The sequence below is a fragment of the Paroedura picta genome, chromosome 1 (genome assembly GCF_049243985.1).
Source record: "Paroedura picta isolate Pp20150507F chromosome 1, Ppicta_v3.0, whole genome shotgun sequence".
Taxonomy (NCBI): domain Eukaryota; kingdom Metazoa; phylum Chordata; class Lepidosauria; order Squamata; family Gekkonidae; genus Paroedura; species Paroedura picta.
This window is the reverse complement of record NC_135369.1, coordinates 131624722-131646063: the sequence shown is the minus strand read 5'-3', so window position 1 is coordinate 131646063 and position 21342 is coordinate 131624722. Positions and strand designations below refer to the sequence as shown.

Here is a 21342-nt window from a genome sequence, read left to right as displayed (position 1 = left end):
CTGGCCTGTCCTGGTGAGGGCCCAATCGCTCCTGAAGCCTATAGGCAGGCAGAGCGCCGAGGCTCTTGAGGCCTACCTTTGCTCGGCGAAGTCTAGCAGCGAAATGGTGGCCAGCAGGCTCCGCTGTCTGGGCGGCCAATCAGGAGCCTGCATCTTTTCTGCAGCCTCTTTCTGATAGGTTTTTGATAGCCAGACCAGTCTCCTTGCAGGGGGCAGTTTCACAAATATTAAGAGGAGGAAAAAGTGTTAAGGATAGGTATGAAGGTAAAAGCAGTGCAGAGATACATGATATTTTTCTTTAGTTCCTTTATCTATTATAAAAGGTGACAGTGGCTGTTTAGTAATTGTTCAGGCATTAACTGTCTACTGAATGATAACTTTCTAAAACTGACCCACATTTATTTGACAGGTAGTCAGTGTTCCTGCTCTAAAAATAAAACTATGTCATTTTTAATGATGCTTTATAAATCCAACTAGGAGTAAAGCCTGTTGTATCCAGGAATAAAATGGGTGCTAGAGCTTGGTGGTGGGAAGAGGAAGGGAAAGGTTGCCATGCAAACAAGGGCATAGGGATGAAGGGGTGATTTGTGGGGGGGGGGGTTGTGGTATTGTGGTAGCAAATGGGGGAATGGGATTCCCAGGTCCCACCTAGAGACTGGCATCCTCACTTACAGTACCAGAGAGTTCTCCCTTCAAAATATCCATTTTATCTAGGGCAGGGGTAGTCAACCTGTGGTCCTCCAGATGTTAATGGACTAGAATCATAGAGTTGGAAGGGGCCATACAGGCCATTTAGTCCAACCCCCTGCTCAACCCAGGATCAGCCCAAAGCATCCTAAAGCAAATGTTGGCAGGAGCTCATGGGAATTGTAGTCCATGAATATCTGAAGGACCACAGGTTGATTACCCTGCTCTAGGGGAACTGATCTCTTTAGTAGGAGCTGTTATTCTAGGGGCCCTCCCCTCTCCCTGGCATTCCCCCCTGGCCCTCCACTCTGTTTGCAGTTTAGGTCGGGGTCCTCGGGGTTTTCTTGGCCTGCAGGCATACCTCAGAGTTGGTAGAAGGCAGCATGGAGGCAGCCTCCATGTGAGGTGGATGGGAGGAACAGCCTAGCGGCCGGTGTGCTCCATTTTATTTAGATGCTCATGGTTACAGATGTTTCAATATCCCTTAATACAGTTGTTAAGAAATAGTTCCTCATAGTGTATAGCTGTCATATTTTATTTTTATTGCTGAATTTAAAGAATGCTTTACTTCTAAGGTTCTCTATTAGAAAATGTTTTAAAATGTAGAAAATATAAAATAATTTAAGCATACTAAAAATAATTTCATATAATATCTACCTATAGGCAATATTTATTAACTAACAATTAAAATCATGTGCTTCCCAGTATCTAATGTAAGAAGCATCAAGTCAGAAAACAGGATACACTTTTTTGTGTCCTGACCTGAATACACTTCAATGTACATAGAGTAATATAGGGTTAGAGCCAACCAACATTTCTCTCAGCTAAATACGGGAAGAAGGGTTGCTTATGTTAGAGATCATGGCACCTGAAAGAACAAAAGCTGTGTGGGATGGAAATTGTAATAAAAAGAAGCTGACTGAATCCAACTCTGTATGTTCAAAATAATTCCAGTTATTTCAGTGGAGGGAGCAGAACCTTGTAAGTCTCCAAAAGACAGAAAGGCAAACATCCTTATAGTTTTGACAGGGGTTCCCCAAAGTGACCTTATGACAGCTTGGGTGGGCATCCCAGCCCCACCAGAAGGGGAGGTGGCTCAGACCCCTTGTCCACCTAAGATCCCCAAGCCCCAACATGAGAGGTGAAACACAGTCAAAATGTAGGGCTTCAGCTAAGGAACCTACTAAGCCAAGCCCTTCTGTTTGGTGTGAGCAGAGAGAGGGGGTAGCTCATATCCCAAATCCACCCAACCCCAGCAGGGGAAAAGAGTTCTCAATCAAAATGTGGGTCCTCAATCAAGGAACCCACTAGCTAAGCCCTTCTGCTTGGCAGGACCAGAGGGACAGGTGGTTCAGAGCCCTCTGTTCACCTAACACCAAAACTCCCAGGAGGAGTTCCCAATCCCAAGAAAATTTTGCTCTGCTATTTTGTTTTTAATAAGTTTTCTACTTCTCTGTGTAGCTGCAAGCAGCCTAAAAGAAGAGAGGCTGCAGAGTTCAGCCGTGTGTATCTATAGCATTCCGATCCCATAGAGTAGACAGCCAGCAGTACCTGTTAAGCTTTGGAGGGTTCCTATGGGTGTTTGCAAGTTTGGAAAAACCACACATACACAGAAACACACCTCATTTCCTTAGAATTTTAGAAATAGTTTGAGTGGAGACAGTCTGTCTGGAAATGTTATCATTCAAGAACCACCATGAAACACACCAAAGTTCGTGAAAGGTTCATGCTGGGTGGCCTTCTATGAGCATCACTTTGTGAACCGTGAACCATCCAAAACTCATGTCAAACATTGATTCATGAGATGGTTCATGTCTACTGAATGTGAAATATAAATTAGCCAAGTGTACTAAATTTATCTAGCCTGTTACATCTGTTTTGAGTAACAAACACTCTTGAGGGCTTCAGGCACTAGTCTTTCCCAACTCTCCTGAGAACTATCTACCTATCAAGGCAGCTTAACTGAACGGGTCACAATTGAGAACCATGAAAATAAAACCTCAAATAACACCCCCATATACTCACAAATTATTCGCCATTAAATATCATGAACAGTTCTAAAAATAGCACCCCCACACCTTCTCAGGGAGCCCATTCCACAAAGTGGCAACTATAATGAAAACATCAATGGTTCTAGTTGGTGCCAGGCAGACTACCTTCAGTGAATGGGACAACAGCCAGTATGGCAGCCCAAAGACTGCAGCTGGCAAAAATGGGAGGATTGCCTTTCAGATACTTGATCTTTCAAAGATTGAATCTTCTGGGTGTAAAGGATGTGGTCTGCCACTGAATGACAGCTTCTTCCCTCTCCGTATATAGCACATGTACTGTTCAGTATGGAAGAACGTGAAAATCTGAGCGGAACTGTGATTTATATTTATGAAATGCTTCCTGTAGATAAACATAGCAATTAATATCCAGATTTCTCCAGCTGCTGATATTCTTTCTGATCCCCATCACAACATGGATATTCTTGGTGTTGCTTGCCCATGAAAGAAAGCACAGAAACACTATATTCCCACAGTCAGCAACACAATTTTAAGTGGCATTAAAAAAAATTACTTTGAACACTTCTAAAGATCCTGCCCAGGAGGTTTGGAGTGGTGTCATCACTGAGAAAGATAAAAGTGCTTGGCTAACAGTTTACTCTGGATAGCCCCCCATATGACATCTCATCATGATCTCGCTCATGTTGCATACATACACCATCTGGTGTTCATGTTTTCTTTATTGCAGGATGACAGATCCCAGATGTTGGGCTGGCTGGCATTAATCAATGTTCCAGTCTTATAACTCTACGTTTTCCACCTAGTTTGGATGTTTCTCGGGGGGGGGGGTAGTTAGTCAATACTAAGGCCCATTCCGCACAAGGACCAATGTTGCCAATTGCTTTCACAAAGCAATAACAGAATTTAAAATAGTGGAATCTCAGCATTCCGCATACCTGCATTTGTAGTGGAATCCAGTAGCGTTTCATTCGTTCCCCACAGGTTTCCGGTCTCGCAGGAATCGCTAGAAAGGAAGCGATTTTTTTCTGTGCTTGTTCCCGCCCCTGGCCGTCAATCAAACGAACAGCCAATGGGTGGTTGTTATCATGCTCCCAAAAAGCCCCTTTCCCTTTAATAACAGGTTTAAAAAAAAAACACGTTTCAACAAATATGCCTTGATTCTTCCTAACGTAGAGACCCATCTAGCTAGCGTGTGAGCTGGTGAGTCATCATTACCATGCTCCCCTGAGTGAAAAAAAAAATCCCCCCCACGAGCGTGATTTTCAGCCAAAATTAAAGGGAACTGGCAAACAGGGGGCTGTGTTGTGCTTGGGGAGCTTTAAAGCACTTCTGTGGAGGGACTGTAGCCGGAGAAGCCTCGCTGGGTGAATGAAGCCTCGCTGGTTCATTGCGTTCCCCACTCTGAGGGGGAAAAAAATGGTGATCGCTTAGCCGGAAGTTCGGAGGAGAGAGCCAGGGGGAGTGGCTTTGTTGCAACTGCAACATTGAGAATGCACAGGTCTTTTTCGCAAGTGTTGCAGGTTGTTGGCAGGAGTGTAGCGATTTTCTGAGGGTGAATCCACTTTTCCCGATTCCCTGAAAATCGCTACAACAAAGCGATTTTCGTGCAAGTGTTGCAGGAGTGTTGCAGATTGTGTGTGACGTCATGCGGAACGTCAAATTTGTAGCATTTACCATTTGTAAGACTTCTGTTACTTTTAACTTGTGTGGAATGGACCTAAATTCCCTTATTTTTATACTGTTTCCAGAGAGCCAGCTTGGTGTAGTGGTTAGGAGTGCAGACTTTTAATCTGGCGAGCAGGGCTTGATTCCCCCCCTTCCCACATAAAGCTGTTTTGGCTGAGCAGTAATATCAGGGGTCTCTCAGCCTCACCTACCTAACAGGGTGTCTGTTGTGTGGAGAGGAAAGGGAAGGCGACTGTAAGCCAATTTGAGACTACTTCTGGTTGGCATATAAGAACCAACTCTTCTTTATATGCATGGCCTACTAAAGCAAGAGCTGGTCAATGTTGACAATATTTTGCCATCAAATTAATTTGGTGTATAGGCATGGTAAAGCAAATCAGCACTGTCTGCTCTGACTGATGCCTACCCAGAGTTTCAGAGAGAAGTCTTTCTCAACAGCTGCCACTTGAGTTTCTCAGCTGTAAATGTTAGGAACTGAACTTGGGACTGTTTACATGCAAAACCATGTGTTAATTGCCAGAGTCTCTCCCTATAGGCTGTTAAGGCAGCTCACTACAACTGGAGATGACCCATTACAGTATGAAGATTGAAACGGAGAGAGAAGGGTAAAGATTTTATGGAAGGCATACTGACTGTGCAGTAGTTACACATTGATCTCAGAAGGGTGTTCTGCTTATAATTGTGCTGTGAGAATGTTATACTTTAACTGTCTCTTGCTGTTTAAAGTCTTGCTGTTTAAAGAGATCAAGAAAGGCAAGAAGGCAGAGAAGATAAGGTAAAACTATTATTTATGCAGTAGTCTTGAAAGTCATAAAAATACAATGTAATTAGTTTGGGGTCAAGAAAAAAACAAATTATTACTCATTGCGTTGCTGATAGTAATGACTAGGTATTGCAAACCCACTAGCTAAGCAAAAAACACAGATCAGAAATAATATATATTTGAATAAATATTTCTCCTTGCTCTAAGTAATTGTATTTGGTGCTTTGATACCATCATATGTGGTGCAAACTCAAATATGGGCTCTAAAATATTTGCATCCTTACTGGGACTCTGCTTCTCACAAAACTCAGAATCCTGTGCAGTTTTTATTGCTGGGTTACATATCAGATTTAATTTCTTAGTCATTGGTGGTGTGACCTTTCTGATCAGACTGTGGAAATCAAAGGAAATGTTTAATTTTGGCTCTTTGCATCCAGAAGTGTCATTATTTAAGTGCACACAGCTCATTTAAAATGTTATCTTAAACAGAGTTACTCTCTTCTACATCCATTGAAGTCCATAATCTCAGAATGTTCTAATTTGTTTTATGATTGCACTCTTAGCCATGCTAAATGTTGTTGCAGAAACTGTTCCTCATCCCACCTGCCCGCACCCAAGGCACTGGAGGAACAGCCATTACAAGTAAGCTCAATCCTGTTTACACTAGAAAAATCTAGAAATATGGATTTGGGCCTTAGTAAAGTCTTGCATATATATACCATACTGACTATTCAGATGAGTCCAGATATATTCTTATCCATTGTTGTTCCTCTATATATTTCTGAAACAGCCTAGGAGGTAGGACGTGTCCGGCTGTCCAAGTTGGAATAAGGACAATCAGTGTGCAGCCATCTGTGCCTTGATTGGCCCTGCCCCTGCGGCTCCTGCCTTCCGGCCCTGGACTCTAGTCTCTTTGCTCTCAGACGCCTCAGTGCCTGGAGCCAGCAGCAGATAAAGGGAGAGGCAAAGGTTCATAGTGGAGGGCCTCCTAACGAGGGCCTCTTGGCCTGCTAGGCTGGGCCTGCTGACGAGGGCCTCCCGGCCTGCTGACTGCTCATTAAGTACTGCTAAGGAGCTGACTAGCTGACTGCTAAGGAACGCTATCCCTGCCCTGCTGAGCTGCCCAGCCCCCACCCGCCCCACTTGATTTGGCTGCGAGCTGCGGCCCAAAGCCACCTTAAGCTGCCTGGCCAGGGACCAGGGGAGGGGACCCTTTCAGGGCCTGTTCTTAGGAACGGGCTTTGAAACTAGCATTTTAATATTCTTTTAAACAATATTGTATGCATATTCTTAAGAATGCAAATTCTTAAAAGAAACTTAGGAGAGATCCTAAACTGGTCTGTTCAGAAGACCAGTTCAGGTGGGGAGCCATGTTGGTCTGAAGCAGTAGAACAAAGTTTGAGTCCAGTGGCACCTTTAAGACCAACAACATTTTAGTCAAGGTCTAGCTTTTCATGTGCAAGCACAGTTTTACAGAAGGAAGTCTCATTTTTTGTAATTCAGTGGGGCTTGTTCTCAGGATTCCACTGTTAAAAGATGCCATTGAAATGCTTTCCTCCCCCCCCCCTTTCTTTTAGCTGCACACTTTAAAGGCTGTTTGTTATAAGAAGATTTGGTTCTTATATGCTGCTTTTCTCTACCCGAAGGAGTCTCAAACAGGCTTACAGTTGCCTTCTCTTTCCTCTCCCCACAACAGACACCCTGTGAGGTGAGTGAGGCTGAGAGAGCCCTGATATTACTGCTCAGTCAGGACAGTTTTATCAGTGCCGTGGTGAGCCCAGAGTCACCCAGCTGGCTGCATGTGGGGGAGTGCAGAATCAAACCCGACATGCCAGATTAAACTGGCTCTCTATAGATGTTAGTTCCTGGTCTGTGCTGTTACAATAGGACAATAGAAAGACTGCATTTTCCCCTCCATTTCATAGCTTTTTTTAAAATTCGTGCTGCGGTGAGCCCAAGGTCACCAAGTTGGCTGCATGTGGGGGAGTGCAGAATCGAATCTGGCTCACCAGATTAGAAGTCCGCACTCCTAACCACTACACCAAACTGGCTCTCCATATATATCTTTTGTAGTTACACGTGTCTTACAAGATTGTCCAGGCTCTGGTTGCCTTTTCACTAAGCCAAAGACTGTTTCCAGTGAATCTGGAGTTTCAGAGCTCCTGTCACAGGAACTGACTTCCAATGATTTCTTGACTCTAAATATAGCACTGGCACAGAGGAACCCGATATTAAACACTGCTCAGAAGCCTTTTTACTGAGAGAAACTGAGAGGACTGTGTCAGACCTATGAACATGTCAAATACATGAAAACAGAATGCTCTAAGGACTCCAGCAGAAACCTTGCCCTGGGCCGACAGTGATGTTACTCTGCCTGCATGAATTCCCACAGGGAACACAAAACAACAATGTGCTATTTCTAATGGGTGTGTTTTAGAGCATGCTGTTTTCCAATATAATAACCCTTTCTCTAGTTACATTCTGAGATAGTGATGACTTCAGGTTGTTGTAGTTCAGAAAAACATCTTTACAAATATGGGAAATGAATAGTGTTATGGAGGAAAAGACCTACTGTGCATTTGTTGATAAATGATGCCACATCAGTATTTCTAGTGTTTCTTGGTAGTTTATGCACCATTGGGGGATATTTAAATTTTGATTCTTTGTGCTAGCTCCCTTGAATTTTTCTTCAATACGAAATGGAGATGAGTGGTTTCATCTCTCCCCACCCCCATATTGTTGGGCTTTTTTTCTTTTCTTTTTTGCAATAGACTCCAACCCCTCTGCAGATTTTGAGGGCTCTCAAAGCTGTGTTGGAAAACGGGGAAGCCAGGAAAGACTTGCCTCTGAGAGTAGAGAGTTGATAGAATCCAATCCATTGTAATCTGTTCTTAAGAAAAGTTATGCTTTATCCATTTTATGAATACACATATTGTTTCTAGTTGAGAGAACATTAGTTATGCTAAGTCCCATTGGCATCCTGGAGACTAATCAGTTGTAGCTGACTAAAATGCAAATGCTTTCAATGAGGCTAAAGCATAATCCATTTTCTATGAACTAAGGCAGATGTACCCATACACACAAGCAGGGACCCATGATACTTCCCCCCTGTTGCTTTTGTTCCCCCCCACCCTCTCATTTGAGGCAAAAGACTCACATCCTGCTGCATTTGCTGAGCCACCACACAATTCCAACCATGAGCGCATGAAATTTCATGACAGTTGGAGCAGCAAGCTAGTGGTGGTGGGGTGTTAAATCTCCAAATTGGAAATAAAATTTCTATTGGATTTATGGATATCTTCCCTCTGCCTGAACATGGATTTTTTAAATCCATATCCTGGGACCGTTGTTTGGAATTAGAACAATAAAAAATGGTTATGGAGAACTCCTCTCCTGAACCACCGTCAGGAAACCAATGTCAAGAGCATATTTTAGCAACAAATGCTCAACCTAATTTCCTACAATAAGATACAAACCAAGCCCTTTGGGAACAACAAATGTGCAATGAATACAGTGTTGATGTTCAAATCCTAACCCAGCTATGAAGTTCATTGTCAGACTTTATCACTTAGCCTCAAATCCATTTATGCTAGTCTGAGTATGACTACAAAAGTGCATGTTGGGGGTGGGGGATGAAGAGAGTGTGTGATTTGTCACTTGGCAAAGATGACCCAATTGTACTGGAACATAAGTATGCCTCAGGTAAAGATATATGCAGTCTTTAGAAAGGAAGGATTCTCTGAATTGTATCCACAAAAAAGGTGTTTTTTTCAAAATTGTACATGGGGATTATTCTAATTGTTATGATGTGTGCACACATGCAAAGCAAAAGGAACAACATATCCCTCTGGAAGTATAGCTAAACTAGAGGGGAATGATTTTGTAAAATGAAGGGCTTGTAAATTGGGGGTTAACTTCAGTCCCCCACTCTTGTCTTCCTTCCTTCTCCGCACATAAACACACATCCATGGGGGTGGGCGGTGGGACACAGCCATGTACAATTTTCACCACAACAAAATAATATAAAGGAGGAAGGGTGATCAAGAATAAACATATGGAAGAAAACTATCTATCAACCACAGTATATTTTCTGTTCCAATCTTGGGGGATTTCGGCCATGTGCAACTTTGTAATGAACAGTCAGTTAAATTTCAGAAAATTCCAGAGACATCCTTAATAAGCAACAACATCTGTAGTACCCACTAGGTGGCAGCACATAGTGGACTTTGACCCTGTAATGTTTTTCCCAGGAGAAAAGTATTCTCCAGGAGGCACACCAAATGAGCAATATGTTCTCAATTTGCTGTCTTGAAAATTACATTAATAGATGACCCAAAGGGATTTTGCAATTTTATGCAAAAGCGTCAAATGAAATTAGGTACAAGTTCCCCAAAGCCTTCCCCCCCACACACACACAAACACTGTTTTCATCTTTTATCATCTAGACGGGTTGTCACTGGTTTGCTGCCTGTTCTGTCCATGACTTAACATCGGAACACCTTCTAATGCACAACAAGAAAGGGCATGTTGCCAGGTAGGGGATCACTGAGGTGTTCCACATTTCCAAACAGCAGCCTATTGTACATTTATTTATTTATTGAGAGGCTTTTTCTTCCACCATCTGTCCCCCTCCGAAAGGCAGTTTACAACTCAAGGCACCAAAGAGATAGATAATAGAAACTATGAAATATGGCTCAAAACACATAACGATACAAACACCATTTTAGTTTCGGGTTTTGTTTTTTAACAACCCCGGGGGGGGGGGGATTTGATTGCTTGACAGCTGCATGTTAGTCTGTTAAAAGAACCAGATTTCCTATTTGCAGGGGAAGAGGAAGGGGAGGAGTAACACTTGGGGAAAAGAGTAATAAAATAACAATAAAGTCAACTTTTGCCATTTTTTTTCCTGCTATAGAAACTTCTGCACCTTCCTTATCTTTAGCAGAGTTTGGGGTAGAATGACAAAGGCACCAAAGGCACCAAAGGCATCGAGCGCCAAAATGGAAATAAGCTAAACAGTTAAGGAGAAGTTTTGTTTTGACTTCAGTGTGATATAAACACTGCAATCCTAAGCACACTTTCTAGGCCAGGGGTAGTCAAACTGCGGCCCTCCAGATGTCCATGGACTACAATTCCCAGGAGCCCCTGCCAGCATTTGCTGGCAGGGGCTCCTGGGAATTGTAGTCCATGGATATCTGGAGGGCCGCAGTTTGACTACCCCTGTTCTAGGCAGTAAGCCCCATTGAGCTCTGTGGCACTTACTTCTGAGCACAGCACAAACCTCTCTGCACCCTAGGTTTCCTCCCTACCTCTTTCTTAGCCTAGAAATACAGCAAGGTGTATTCTCCTGAGGGCAGTTAAACTAAATGTATTTGAAGGAGTCAATGGGCTGCCTCTTTGTATTTAGTGCTGGAGGCCATATACGGAGGTGTGTGCTCTCTCTCTCTCCCTTCTTAATAAAATACCACTCACTATATTGTTCCTCTTTCGGAAAGCAAATGTGTTTCAATGTGAGCCCTGCCTTTTATTGCTACTGAGTATATAGGAAAAGCCAACTTCCAACACAATCAGCTTTTTTTTAAGTGCCCTTGATTAGGTGACAGAGAGGTAATTAGGTGGTAATTGCACTCAGGAAAGCAATAGCGATCAAAAGTGCTAATCATCTTGGATGACAGCGCAGGGTGATTAATGACACTTCTAGGGTACCTGCAATTTCTGTGCAAAATGCCCCTTCCGACTCTGAGGGGGGCGGAAAAACTCTAAACCTAAGTAGTTTTACTTTGGCCATATTTCTTCAATTTGGATGTATGTTGGTTGCCTGAAAGGAAGAAAAAGATGAGTTCTGAAGCTTATCGTAAGGGAGGGAATCTCAATAGTCCCATATACTTATTTACTGCTGCTGTCTGAGGATGCCATTCTTCGGGGAGTTGATACAGCAAACTGGCAAAGAATGGTGATCCGGGGAGATCCTGTTTAAGTCTCTCTTCTGCCATTAGAAAGCCTTTCTCTCTCACTCAAAAGAAAGCTTTACGTTTCTGCAGTATGGGGTTAATAATACCAGCATATTTATGGACAGTTGTACAGATTGCAATTTGCAATTAGATAATGGGCCCAGAATGTCAACAGCACCATAGTATTGTTGCTCCCTGTACCAAGTAATAAGTTTCACTTAAGTCAGTGATCAGAAAAGTAACTTAAGTGAAACTATATCCTGCATCAGAATACGTATTTACATTTTGCTGTTGTCTCAAAGAATCTATCAATCCCCACTCTATATCCCACATGACCTCCAAGGATCTCAGGGGATCACGGTTCTCTCATCAATTTTATCATGGTAACACCTCTGTGAGGGAGGCTAGACCTGTAGTTCTTATCTTTAAATCTTTTACTAACCACCAGGTGGGCAGCATTGTCATAAAATTGTTCCCATAAGTGAAAGTCTTATTGGATAGAGGAATATTATTTTTGTGGTTGTTTGCCTCAAGTAGAAAGTGGGTCTTCTTACCTGTCATTTATTTATTTATTACATTTGTATACTACTCTCCCCTGAGGCTCATGTCCCACTTATGTGAAGGCCCAGGAAAGAAACTACATTATAAGGAGTCATCCATCTAAAATAGAAAGTAGAAGGGGGGGGGGGGGGAGGACAGTATTAAGCTCAGATAAAGCTTAATTCAACCAACTATTGTAAAACTAACTTTGGGGATGGAAGTCTTATCAGGCTCAAAAGTCTTGTAAGGCTGAGAGGAGTTTGTCCTGGGTCTCACCCTCCCCTAGTGATGGCCCTGGATACATTTTTCCTCCAGTATTTTATCCCTTGACCAGTTGATGGAATGACCAAAAGGGCTTTCCCTTTTACCAATAGAAATAGAGAATGAACTTTGTACAGACTAAGATATCTGCAAGGTGCCTTGGCAGCATGCGGGAGGGGGGGGGGAGTCCCTGGAAACTGGCCCAGCTGGGGAAAACACCCCCTCCAGGTTTTTGAAGATGAAACAAGACTAAAGAAATAAGCAGGTTTTGAGTTGATTGGATAGATATTTATCTAATTTTGTGGTTAATTAGACAGGAATATTACTCGGACTGTATAAGAATCTGTACCCAGTGTGTCTTGGGCCCATTATGCACGGTGTGAAAGGTCCGCATTCAGTGTGGAATGGCGGTGGCTAAAATCACCAATTATGCAAGCTGCAGGCGGCAACCGGGTGCAGAGTCAACGTATGCCGCCGAAAAAGCCACGTTAGCAAGATGCCGCGCTTTCTTCCGCGTTTCACTGACACGGCTTTTTCAGCGGCATGCACCGAAGCTGCAGCCGGTTGCAGCCGGCTCCGTGCGTTATCGGTGATTTTAGTCGCCACCATTCCACCCCGAATGTGCGCTAAAACCCCCGTGCATAATGGGTCAGTGAGACAGACCAGCTTTACTTTCCTCTCCGCAGCCTTAGGGCAATGGTCAGATGGAGCACAATCCTTTCCATCAGTGAGCAGAAAATTATGCTTCCTGCATCTGCTTCTTTCCTGAATGATGGCTGGGCCAGGCTTGTCACCTCCTTGCCAGTGTTTTCTTCCTGAGTGGCCCTTTGCTTAGTGACAAGGGTTAAAGAGTCCTTTTCTTTGCCCTCGCAGCGTATTTCTCCCTCACATCTCTCAGGTCATTCCCTCTCCCTGATTGTGTAATTTGGCAGCAAGAAGTCAAGGGAGGCACAGCACTGCCCAGAGACAGAACGTATGTGTATTTTTACCAAGAGGTGCCCAGCCTTGGCTGTGGGAGTCCCTCACTGCTCCCCAACTCTTCCTCAGGGAGGGGGGCTCTTTCTCCCAGAAACATGCTCCTTGTAGCTATTTGATGCCTGGAGGACCATCAAGTAGGGATGTTGGTCACACAAGCAGGGCAAGGCTCATGGGAAGGGATCAAGGGAGGGCCTTTCTTAAACAACACAAAATACTTTAATCTATGACCAATACCTCTTAAAGATATATAGGTTACAGCAGTCGGACTGCAAGAAAATGAAAAGAGAAAGATCACAACCCTAAACTTGGGAAACTACAGCTACCTGTTATGTGCTTTCCCCCCCCCTCCTCCATGATGGTTGGAGCAAGATGGATGTATGCCTAGAGGAAGAATCCCCAGCTGTTAACACACAGAGAGAAGCTCCTATTTGGTCCCCCTTCCCAAATTTCATGGAACCTATTTTCATAGCAGGAAATATATGGCACCATTCCTGTCTCTGATCATCACTGTGTGCAGCCGGTAAAAAGCATTTTTTAAAAGTTTCTTATATAAGCATAGGCAATATTGTTCACCTGGTAGGATGGCTAGACTGAAGAAAACAAATTAAATTGATTTAGTGCATATTAGTACCTGCCAGGAGACACAAAATCCTGCTTGATTTGTAATAAAGCTAGACAGGCAGCTTTTTATGCTTCCACAATGCACTAGTAATTTTGAAAAGGATTATTTATTATTTTTGTTCAAGTGTCATCTAAAACTCCAGCTGTTATTGGAATTCCATTCTTCATGGTGATGTCAATATTATAGCCCATTGCAACACATCTAAATGGAAAAAACAACAGGAATATACATTGGGGTAGTACATGTCCATGAGTACTGCACTGAACACCACAGAATGTCTCCCTCTGGACAACAAAATTTGATTTACCTGTCTAGTATTTTTATCCTGCCTTTCTTTCAAGAATCTCAGGGCAGGTTGCAACTCTCCCCCCTCCCCCCCCCCCCAGAAGGGAAGGAAAGGAAAGGGAATGGAAGGAAACCCTGTCAATTGGAGGAAAACCTCCCAAGAGCCTTCCAATAGCCTGATTTTGTTACCTCTCCATAGCTACCTTTGAGCAATTGCTAATGTAATAAATAGTCATGGGCCAGCTAGCTACCACCTCCTCTTCAGATGAGAAAATGGAAGAGTCGGACCCCACACCAGTGGAATGTCTGCCTGAGCCCAAGGGTTAAGAAGCAGCCCTAGCAAAAGAAGCATCTGGAAGTGAGAATGGTTTCCAGACACAGCCAGGCTGCTCATTCTGGGAGGAGAAGGAAGAAATGACACAGAGGACAGAGCATCCCTTGCCACCAGTTTCTCCTGAACCCACAGAATACAGAAGAACGAGAGAGTGCTTGACAGCTCTAGGGGTGCCCATCTGATTTTTCAGCACTGATCAGTGTTAATTCCTGGAGCAGTCTTTGCAGGAGCAGGAAGGGAAGCAAAGGACTTGCACCTGGATAATGACCCTCAACTGATTTGCTGTGCTCCATCAAAGAGCTCTCTGAGGAACATATTCAGAAAGGTGCTCCCTCAGATGCGCAGATATGGCCCATCCCATCCAAGCTAACAGGTAGCATCTCTTTTGCAAAGGCTGTGGATCCTAGGGTATATTTAGCTATTTATTTTATATTCCACTCTCCTCTTTGGTGAGGTCTGGAAAAGGCTTATTACACCATTCTCACCTCCTCTGTTCTCTCCCAACAACAGCCCTCTGAGGTATGTTTGTTGAATGCAACTGGCTCAGGCTTCCTTGATAGAGTGTGGATTCGAATCCAGGTCTCTCAGGATCAGACACTCTATCTAATACCATGCCAGCTTGCAAATAACAACGCAAAATAAAAATTCCCTCCAAAGGGCAGGAACCACTCAGACATAGAATAATATAAATAAGGAGAATATGCAAGAATCAGCTTCTTTTAGCCTTATATATTCAGTCCAGAAGATCAAAAACCTTGGGGTTTTTTTGGTGTTGTGAATTTTCTCCCTCCTTAACCCATGGGTTTTCTTGCATTGCTAAGTCTCTAGCCACACCTTAATAGTTCTCAGTAGTAAGTAATCAAGATAGCTGTCATATGCAGTTATAGCACAAGGATGACACATTCACTCATTTTTTTGGCGGGGAGGGGGGGTACATAACCTTATATGAGTTAAATTGTAATGCTTTGAACCAAATATACTTTGAGGCATATGTCACTTGGGTGGAAGTCCTGGAGCTATTTACTACAGATCAACCACCTTTGTTTTAATGTCATTTCTTTGGAGTGAATCCTTTGAGGACCGCAGCATGAACAGTCAATGACTGGACATTTATGATTCAGCTGTTTGTTGCATTATCAGTATAATGTGTTGAATTTGGTTGTAGCAGTCACTTGAAAACAAGATTTCTGTAAGAATTTTCTGAAATGATTTACCTTCTGCAGTGCTATTGTTGTAGACATGCAGCTGGAAGCATGCCAAGGCATGGTTAGGAAAATGCTCTAAATAAACAAAGGCTTACATGTTGTGACTTTTCCCTCAGGCTTCTGCCAGAAATATGACCCCTTTATTTAAAAGCCCTTCAGAGTGATTTTAAAAACATGCCAGTTTTTTAATTTCATGGATAGAGAATTCCAGCCACTGTGACTTAGGGGCATTTCCCACGGCTTAAAAATAGCACAATGGTTGCTGATTGAAAACGCTACTAATTTGCCATAACGCACGACGTCGTAAACAATCTGCAACAATCCTGAAACCGACCCGCAAAAAGCGCTTCGTTGTAGCGCTTCTAGGGGAATCCAGAAAACTGGATTCACCCTCCGGATAGCGATACACTCCTGCAACCAATCTGCAACAGTAGCGCTAAAGACCTGTGCGTTACCATTGTTGCGGGTTCTTCAAAGTCCCTCCTCCCGAGCCTGTCCTCCAAACTTCCGGCGAACTGTTCGCCATTTTTTTTTTCTCCGAGCGAGCGGGGATCTACGAGGCAACGGGACAGCGACTGGCTTTCAAGCACGATCACTTTCGGAAATTCTGCCCGGACACCACAAGAGTTTTTCACAAGCACAGTGGCACACACCGTCACGTTCCCAAAATTTGCCCAAAGCTTAAAACCCCGTCTACCATCGGCCAGTCCTAGCGGAGTCAACGTACAGGGAGCATTTTAAAAAATTTTCCTCTGAGCGTGCCAACGAACATTCGCCGTTCGCAGTCTCCTGCTTAGCTTAGAGGGGTTCAATAGACATGATTCGTGGTGATTTCATGAGGGGCGGCTTATGTGTAGTGGGTCTTTGTGTGGTTCCCAGTGCGTGCTTGTGCTTGGGTGCGGACAACCCCTTCCATTGGCGGCTAGACCTCCGGCAAGCGGAGTTGCCGTCCCCCGTTCATTTTAAAAAATTTTCCTCTGAGCGTGCCAACGAACGGTCGCCGCTCGCAGTCTCCTGCTTAGCTTACAGGGGTTCAATAGACATGATTCGAGGTGATATCATGAGGGGCGGCTTATGTGTAGTGGGTCTTTGTGTGGTTCCCGGTGCGTGCTTGTGCTTGGGTGCGGACAACCCCTTCCATTGGCGGCTAGACCTCCGGCAAGCGGAGTCGCCGTCCCCCGTTCATTTTAAAAAACATTCCTCTGAGCGTGCCAACGAACGTACGCCAGTTACATGTCATGTTTGGTTGATTTATGCTGTGGCTGGTGAATATTATTGGGGAACTGCCGAGTACTGCCGCACTTGCTCTCGGTTGAACACCGGCATGCGTTTGTGTAATGGCGGACATTTTCCTAAAATGGCTCCCGCTGCATGTTCAAACTGCTCTTCTCGCGTGTAAACGAATACGCGCATGCGTTAAGTCAAACAACAAGGGCGCCAATCTGGCCATTAGGAGCAGATCCTGTTCCCGCGCGAGGAGTTTTGAACGTGACATGTGACCTGATGTGGCCAATGTGCGTGTCCCCTGCTGCCCTCCACCAATCAGGAGCCGGCTAGTCCCTTTGTCTTTGTGTGCGGGAAGGTATATGATCCGTTGCACCCTGCACCTCCCACCACCATTTTGCTCGGCTACTAGCAAAAGCAACATGGAATCGTCTTCTCAAGCCTCGTCCGTCCCTGCAACCGGCCGTGGCCCAACTTGGAGGGACGCGGAGATCAGGGACCTGATCGGGATTTTCTCGGAGGAGAAAATCCAGGACGCGTTCCAGTCCTCCCACAGGAATAGGGAGGTTTTTGAACAAGTGGCTATTAAGATGCGCGCCCTGGGCCACAACAGGACCGGCCTTGAATGCCGGTCGAAGACGAAGACAATGAGGGCAGAGTACATGAGAGCCGTGAACCATAACAAGGGTTCCGGCAACGAAAAGGTGACCTGCCCCTACTTCGAGGAGCAGCGCCAGCTGTACGGGGACGGGGAAGGATCCGGCAGGCCGAAGCGCGTCGGCCGGAGCCTTAAGGTGGTTCGGAAGCCGGCTGCCCCGGTCGAGGAACCACCCGCTGAGGAGGATCCCGGCGAGGGAACCTCCTCCAGCTTTCGCCCTCCACCCCCCGTCCAGCAACGAGCCGCGGAATCGGTAACGCTGGACCTGATCGCCATCGTTCCTGGGGAGCCAGAGGAGGCTCCTGAGCAAACGCCCCTTGCCTCCGGTAAGTGATTTTCTTTTTATTTTATATTTCCTTTTAAGCAAATGTGTGTTCTGACGTTTGGGCATCGTTTTCTCGTGTGTTCGTTGCAACGCATAATACGGTAGGCTGTGGAGAGCTTGCTGTGGTTACTATTTGAAACGGTTTTAATTTTATAATTTTATAATTTAATTTTTAAAAGATTTTAAAAGAAGGTAGGCTGTGGAGTGCTTGCTGTGGTTACTATTTGAAACGGTTTTAATTTTATAATTTTATAATTTAATTTTTAAAAGATTTTAAAAGAAGGTAGGCTGTGGAGTGCTTGCTGTGGTTACTATTTGAAACGGTTTTAATTTTATAATTTAATTTTAATTTTTAAAAGATTTATTAAGATGGTTGGCTGTGGAGTGCTTGATGTGGTTAGTATTTGAAACGGTCATGTTTAACCAACAGCCCCAAAATATTTGCAGCATGCCTCGCCCATAGGCCTTCTGCAGTACTTTGGCTCACAACTTTGGAAGCTTGCTTTGTGGTTCATGGTGTATGCTTGCTCGTTTTTCACTATTTTCTGCTCTTGTCCACAGAGACACAGTTGCCAGGGACGGGGCCCCTAGAGTCTCCAGCAGCACCTGACGTGGATAGTGATTCGGGGGCATCAACTAACATTGGTAGGTATTACTAAAAATAGGGGGGGGGGCTGTTTTAACTGCTTTGTGCTTTTCTGTTTGTGCAGGGCAGCAGCACTGCTAAGAGAAAGAAGAGAGTCCCTCTGCGTTGCTGGTGTAGGCTTTGAAGCTGGCTTTGCCACCCTTTGGTCCTAGATCTGTTTTTTTTCCTTTTTTTGCAGATTTCATACCCGGAACACAGGAGGAGGAACAGCCTAGGGTGCTTGGACCTCCTGCCCGGCGCAGGCGGATACAGATTCAAGATGGTGAGCGTGCATGACCTGTTCCTTTCGAGCCATAGCTGCAGGACAATGTCGCTAGGCACTAACCATGTGCTCCCTTTTAATTGTTGAGAGTCCTGCTGTGCAAGTAGGCAAAAGTAAAAGCACACCATGGGCAAACAAACAATAGCCATGTGCTCGCCGGGGATTGTTTAAATTCTTGGCAGGAAAACACGGGGACAAAAAAGAACACCATGTCCACCATGGTGTGTTTTGACTTTTTGGATGTTACTAACAGTTTTGTTTCTCATTTTTTGCCAACAGAGGTTCTTTCAGATGAGGAGGAGGAACCACCCCTGGCTCCAGGCAGCCCACCACCTAGAGGTGCGCTCCCAGCAGAGGAGAGGCTTACGAGGGAACGCGGCAGGCTGAGGCGCGTCTCCGTCTTGACAAGCGTGGGAGAGAGGCTCCTTGAGCACTGCTATGAGGAGTCACGGCGTGCCGCGGCCGCTGACCAAGCCATGCTCACACTCATTGCCCAGGAGGGGAGAAAATTGAGGGCAGTCCTTAGAGAGACAAACCAAATCCTACGCGAAGGCGTGGAGGAGGTGCGTCTGATAAGGAGACTCATGGAGAGGGCTGTAGCGGTCATGGAAAGGGCCTACCCTCCACAAATCGCCCCCCCACCACCACCCACACCAACACCACCACTTCCAGCACCCACCCCACCGACTCCCTCTCAGAATGCCTCCACCCAAACAAGAAGGAGGACTATTCTCGGAAAGAGAAAAATAAAACCAGCAGACAAGTACTCCCCCTCCTAGTTTTGCCCACTTTTTCTATTTCATGTTATCTGTGTTTTGTTGTTTGTTGAATAAAGTTTATATTTTTGACTCTGTCTCTGTGTACCCTACTGTAGAATCTGCAAGGCTGAAAGCGGCCTCTCTAGTGATTGTGTATATTGTGGTTCTGCTGTGTGGGTTGGAGGTTGGAGGGGTGTTAGTTCAAGGAGTTTTAGGAGTGTGGTGTGGGGTTAAATATGTGCGAGTTTAAGAAGTCACACTGGAGTCTTGTTATAAAATTTGCAATAACATTTTATTTTAAAAAACATTTTAACAGGGGAAAAACATTAGGGAATGAAACTTGGAGCCCCACCAGCACCACCACCCCCCACCCCCCTGGAAAACCAATTTTTTTTAACAAAAGTATACATTTAACAGGGGAAAAACATTAGGGAATGAAACTTGGAGCCCCACCAGCACCACCACCCCCCACCCCCCTGGAAAACCAATTTTTTTTAACAAAAGTATACATTTAACAGGGGAAAGACATTGGGGAATGAAACTTGGAGCCCCCCCCCCCAACCCCTACCCCAAAACACAAACAGGAAACAAAACTCAGGTCCCACCGCTCCCCTCCCCAGCCCCTTCCATCGCCCTAACTCTCCTGCACAGCCGTCCCACGGTCCCCCTAACTTTGCGCCGGAAGAGCTCTTCGTCCTCCTTCTTCTTAACTGTGGGGAGGGAGAAAAAGTACACATTAGTACCACACATATTTTCAAATTTCTTTAGTTTACATGCATACACTTTTAAGTGGCCTTAGCCACAGTGTGAGAAGAGTTGGGCAGTGGGGAACATAACCTACGCTCTTCCGCCTCCCTCTGTTGCCTGTGCTGCTCAATCTCCCCTTTCAGCTCCGCCACTTGAGCCTCCAGGGAAGTAACTCTGGCCTCCATGGCACGCAGCCTTGCCTCCACAGTTTCAGCTATAGAAATCAAACAAAGAATTTGATCACACTCCAAAAGGAAGCATCACATCAGGCTCCCATATGGCTCCGTGTGGGTACACACACATGGGTCTCCCTCACAGACATAAAACTCTCACCTGCAGCCTGTCCCGAGGTGGAAGGTCCCTCTTCCTCCCCCTCCTCACGCTCAGGTGCTGTTGCCAGCTTGGATGGTGATTGTGTGGCTGGGCAAAGAAAAAGACAAATCATAATTAAAAGCACACAAAACAGAGATGAAACACAGCTGGTGGACACACCACAGTTAGAGTCTAAGCGCATAACCAAAGTGGTTCTACAGTACTGGCTGGCTAAGTCTGAGGGGGTTGACAGCATCTAAATACTTTCTCGAATTTCATTGGGGACAGTAGGGGAAAGAGGCAGCTAGTCATTCCATGCATGTTTAAGGGCAAAACACAACGAGGGCAGCACTCACCCATATGCCTCCTCATGTCCAGGGGGGGCTTCCCAGCCTTCTCCCATATTTTCACCATCTGGTCGTGGAAGACCGTCCTCCCACTTGGCTGCGGGATCCCCCCCCACTGTTCCAGACTGTTTAGGAAGTCCAGCTTAAGGCGCTTGAATTTTGTCCGGACCTGCTCCCAGGTCCGGACATAGCCCCTCTCCCTCAGCTTTGAAGCCAACACCAGGTAGGCACCCTTGGTGTGGCAATGGGTGCTGGCCATTAGGCGGCCAACACTTTTTGATTGTAGCACCAGCTCCAGAAGTGCCTCAGCCTCGGCGCGCTGCCAGAAGGAGCCCTTCCGTGGCTTCGGCATCTTCGGAATGACGGTTAGGGAACGAACGTGCGTTGCTCCGATCGACCACCCCGTTTTTTAAATGTATCAAAGCTGCCCACCAATAAAATTATTCCTTGGAACATGAGTGGATTGATCCTCCGGTTTGACAGGGGTCGCCAATACTTCCTGGCTACCCGCCTCCCCGAACTTTCCCCATTCAGCGCTTCCGTATTGTGTTTGTCAATTTCAGTGGGGAGTTAGCATTTAGGGCTGTCAAAGTGCTTTTGGACCAGAGAATCCCCGTTTTTTTGCTGGCAAAGTACACAAACCGCACAAGACAAGGTTAAACAAAGAACACAAAACTTTATTCAACAACAGAGTAGGAAAAACAATTAAACACGCCTCCTGTTTCTGTAGATGTGGGTGGCT

General features: G+C 45.1%; 1 protein-coding gene and 1 long non-coding RNA gene across 4 annotated transcripts in view; one reads left to right on the top strand and one right to left on the bottom strand.

The window, feature by feature from the left end:
* The window catches only part of LOC143820787 (uncharacterized), a 34597-nt gene extending 33511 nt beyond the window's left edge, over positions 1-1086 (bottom strand). Inside the window, exon 1 of one of the 3 annotated variants that reach the window (XR_013225504.1) lies at positions 1049-1086. This is a non-coding gene — a long non-coding RNA (uncharacterized LOC143820787). Of the gene's footprint in view, positions 1-76; positions 207-1048 lie in introns of those variants that run through there. The other 2 variants (XR_013225507.1, XR_013225505.1) reach the window with 2 other exon arrangements.
* A 3860-nt stretch (positions 1087-4946) lies between these two features.
* On the top strand, positions 4947-19640 carry LOC143825014 (uncharacterized). The gene is made up of 6 exons (XM_077312967.1): positions 4947-4987; positions 5124-5157; positions 5730-5787; positions 18090-18173; positions 18353-18436; positions 18716-19640. The coding sequence occupies exons 1-6, from the start codon at positions 4947-4949 to the stop codon at positions 19213-19215; spliced, it is 801 nt and encodes a 266-aa protein (XP_077169082.1). The 3' UTR covers positions 19216-19640.
* Positions 19641-21342: the final 1702 nt, after the last annotated feature.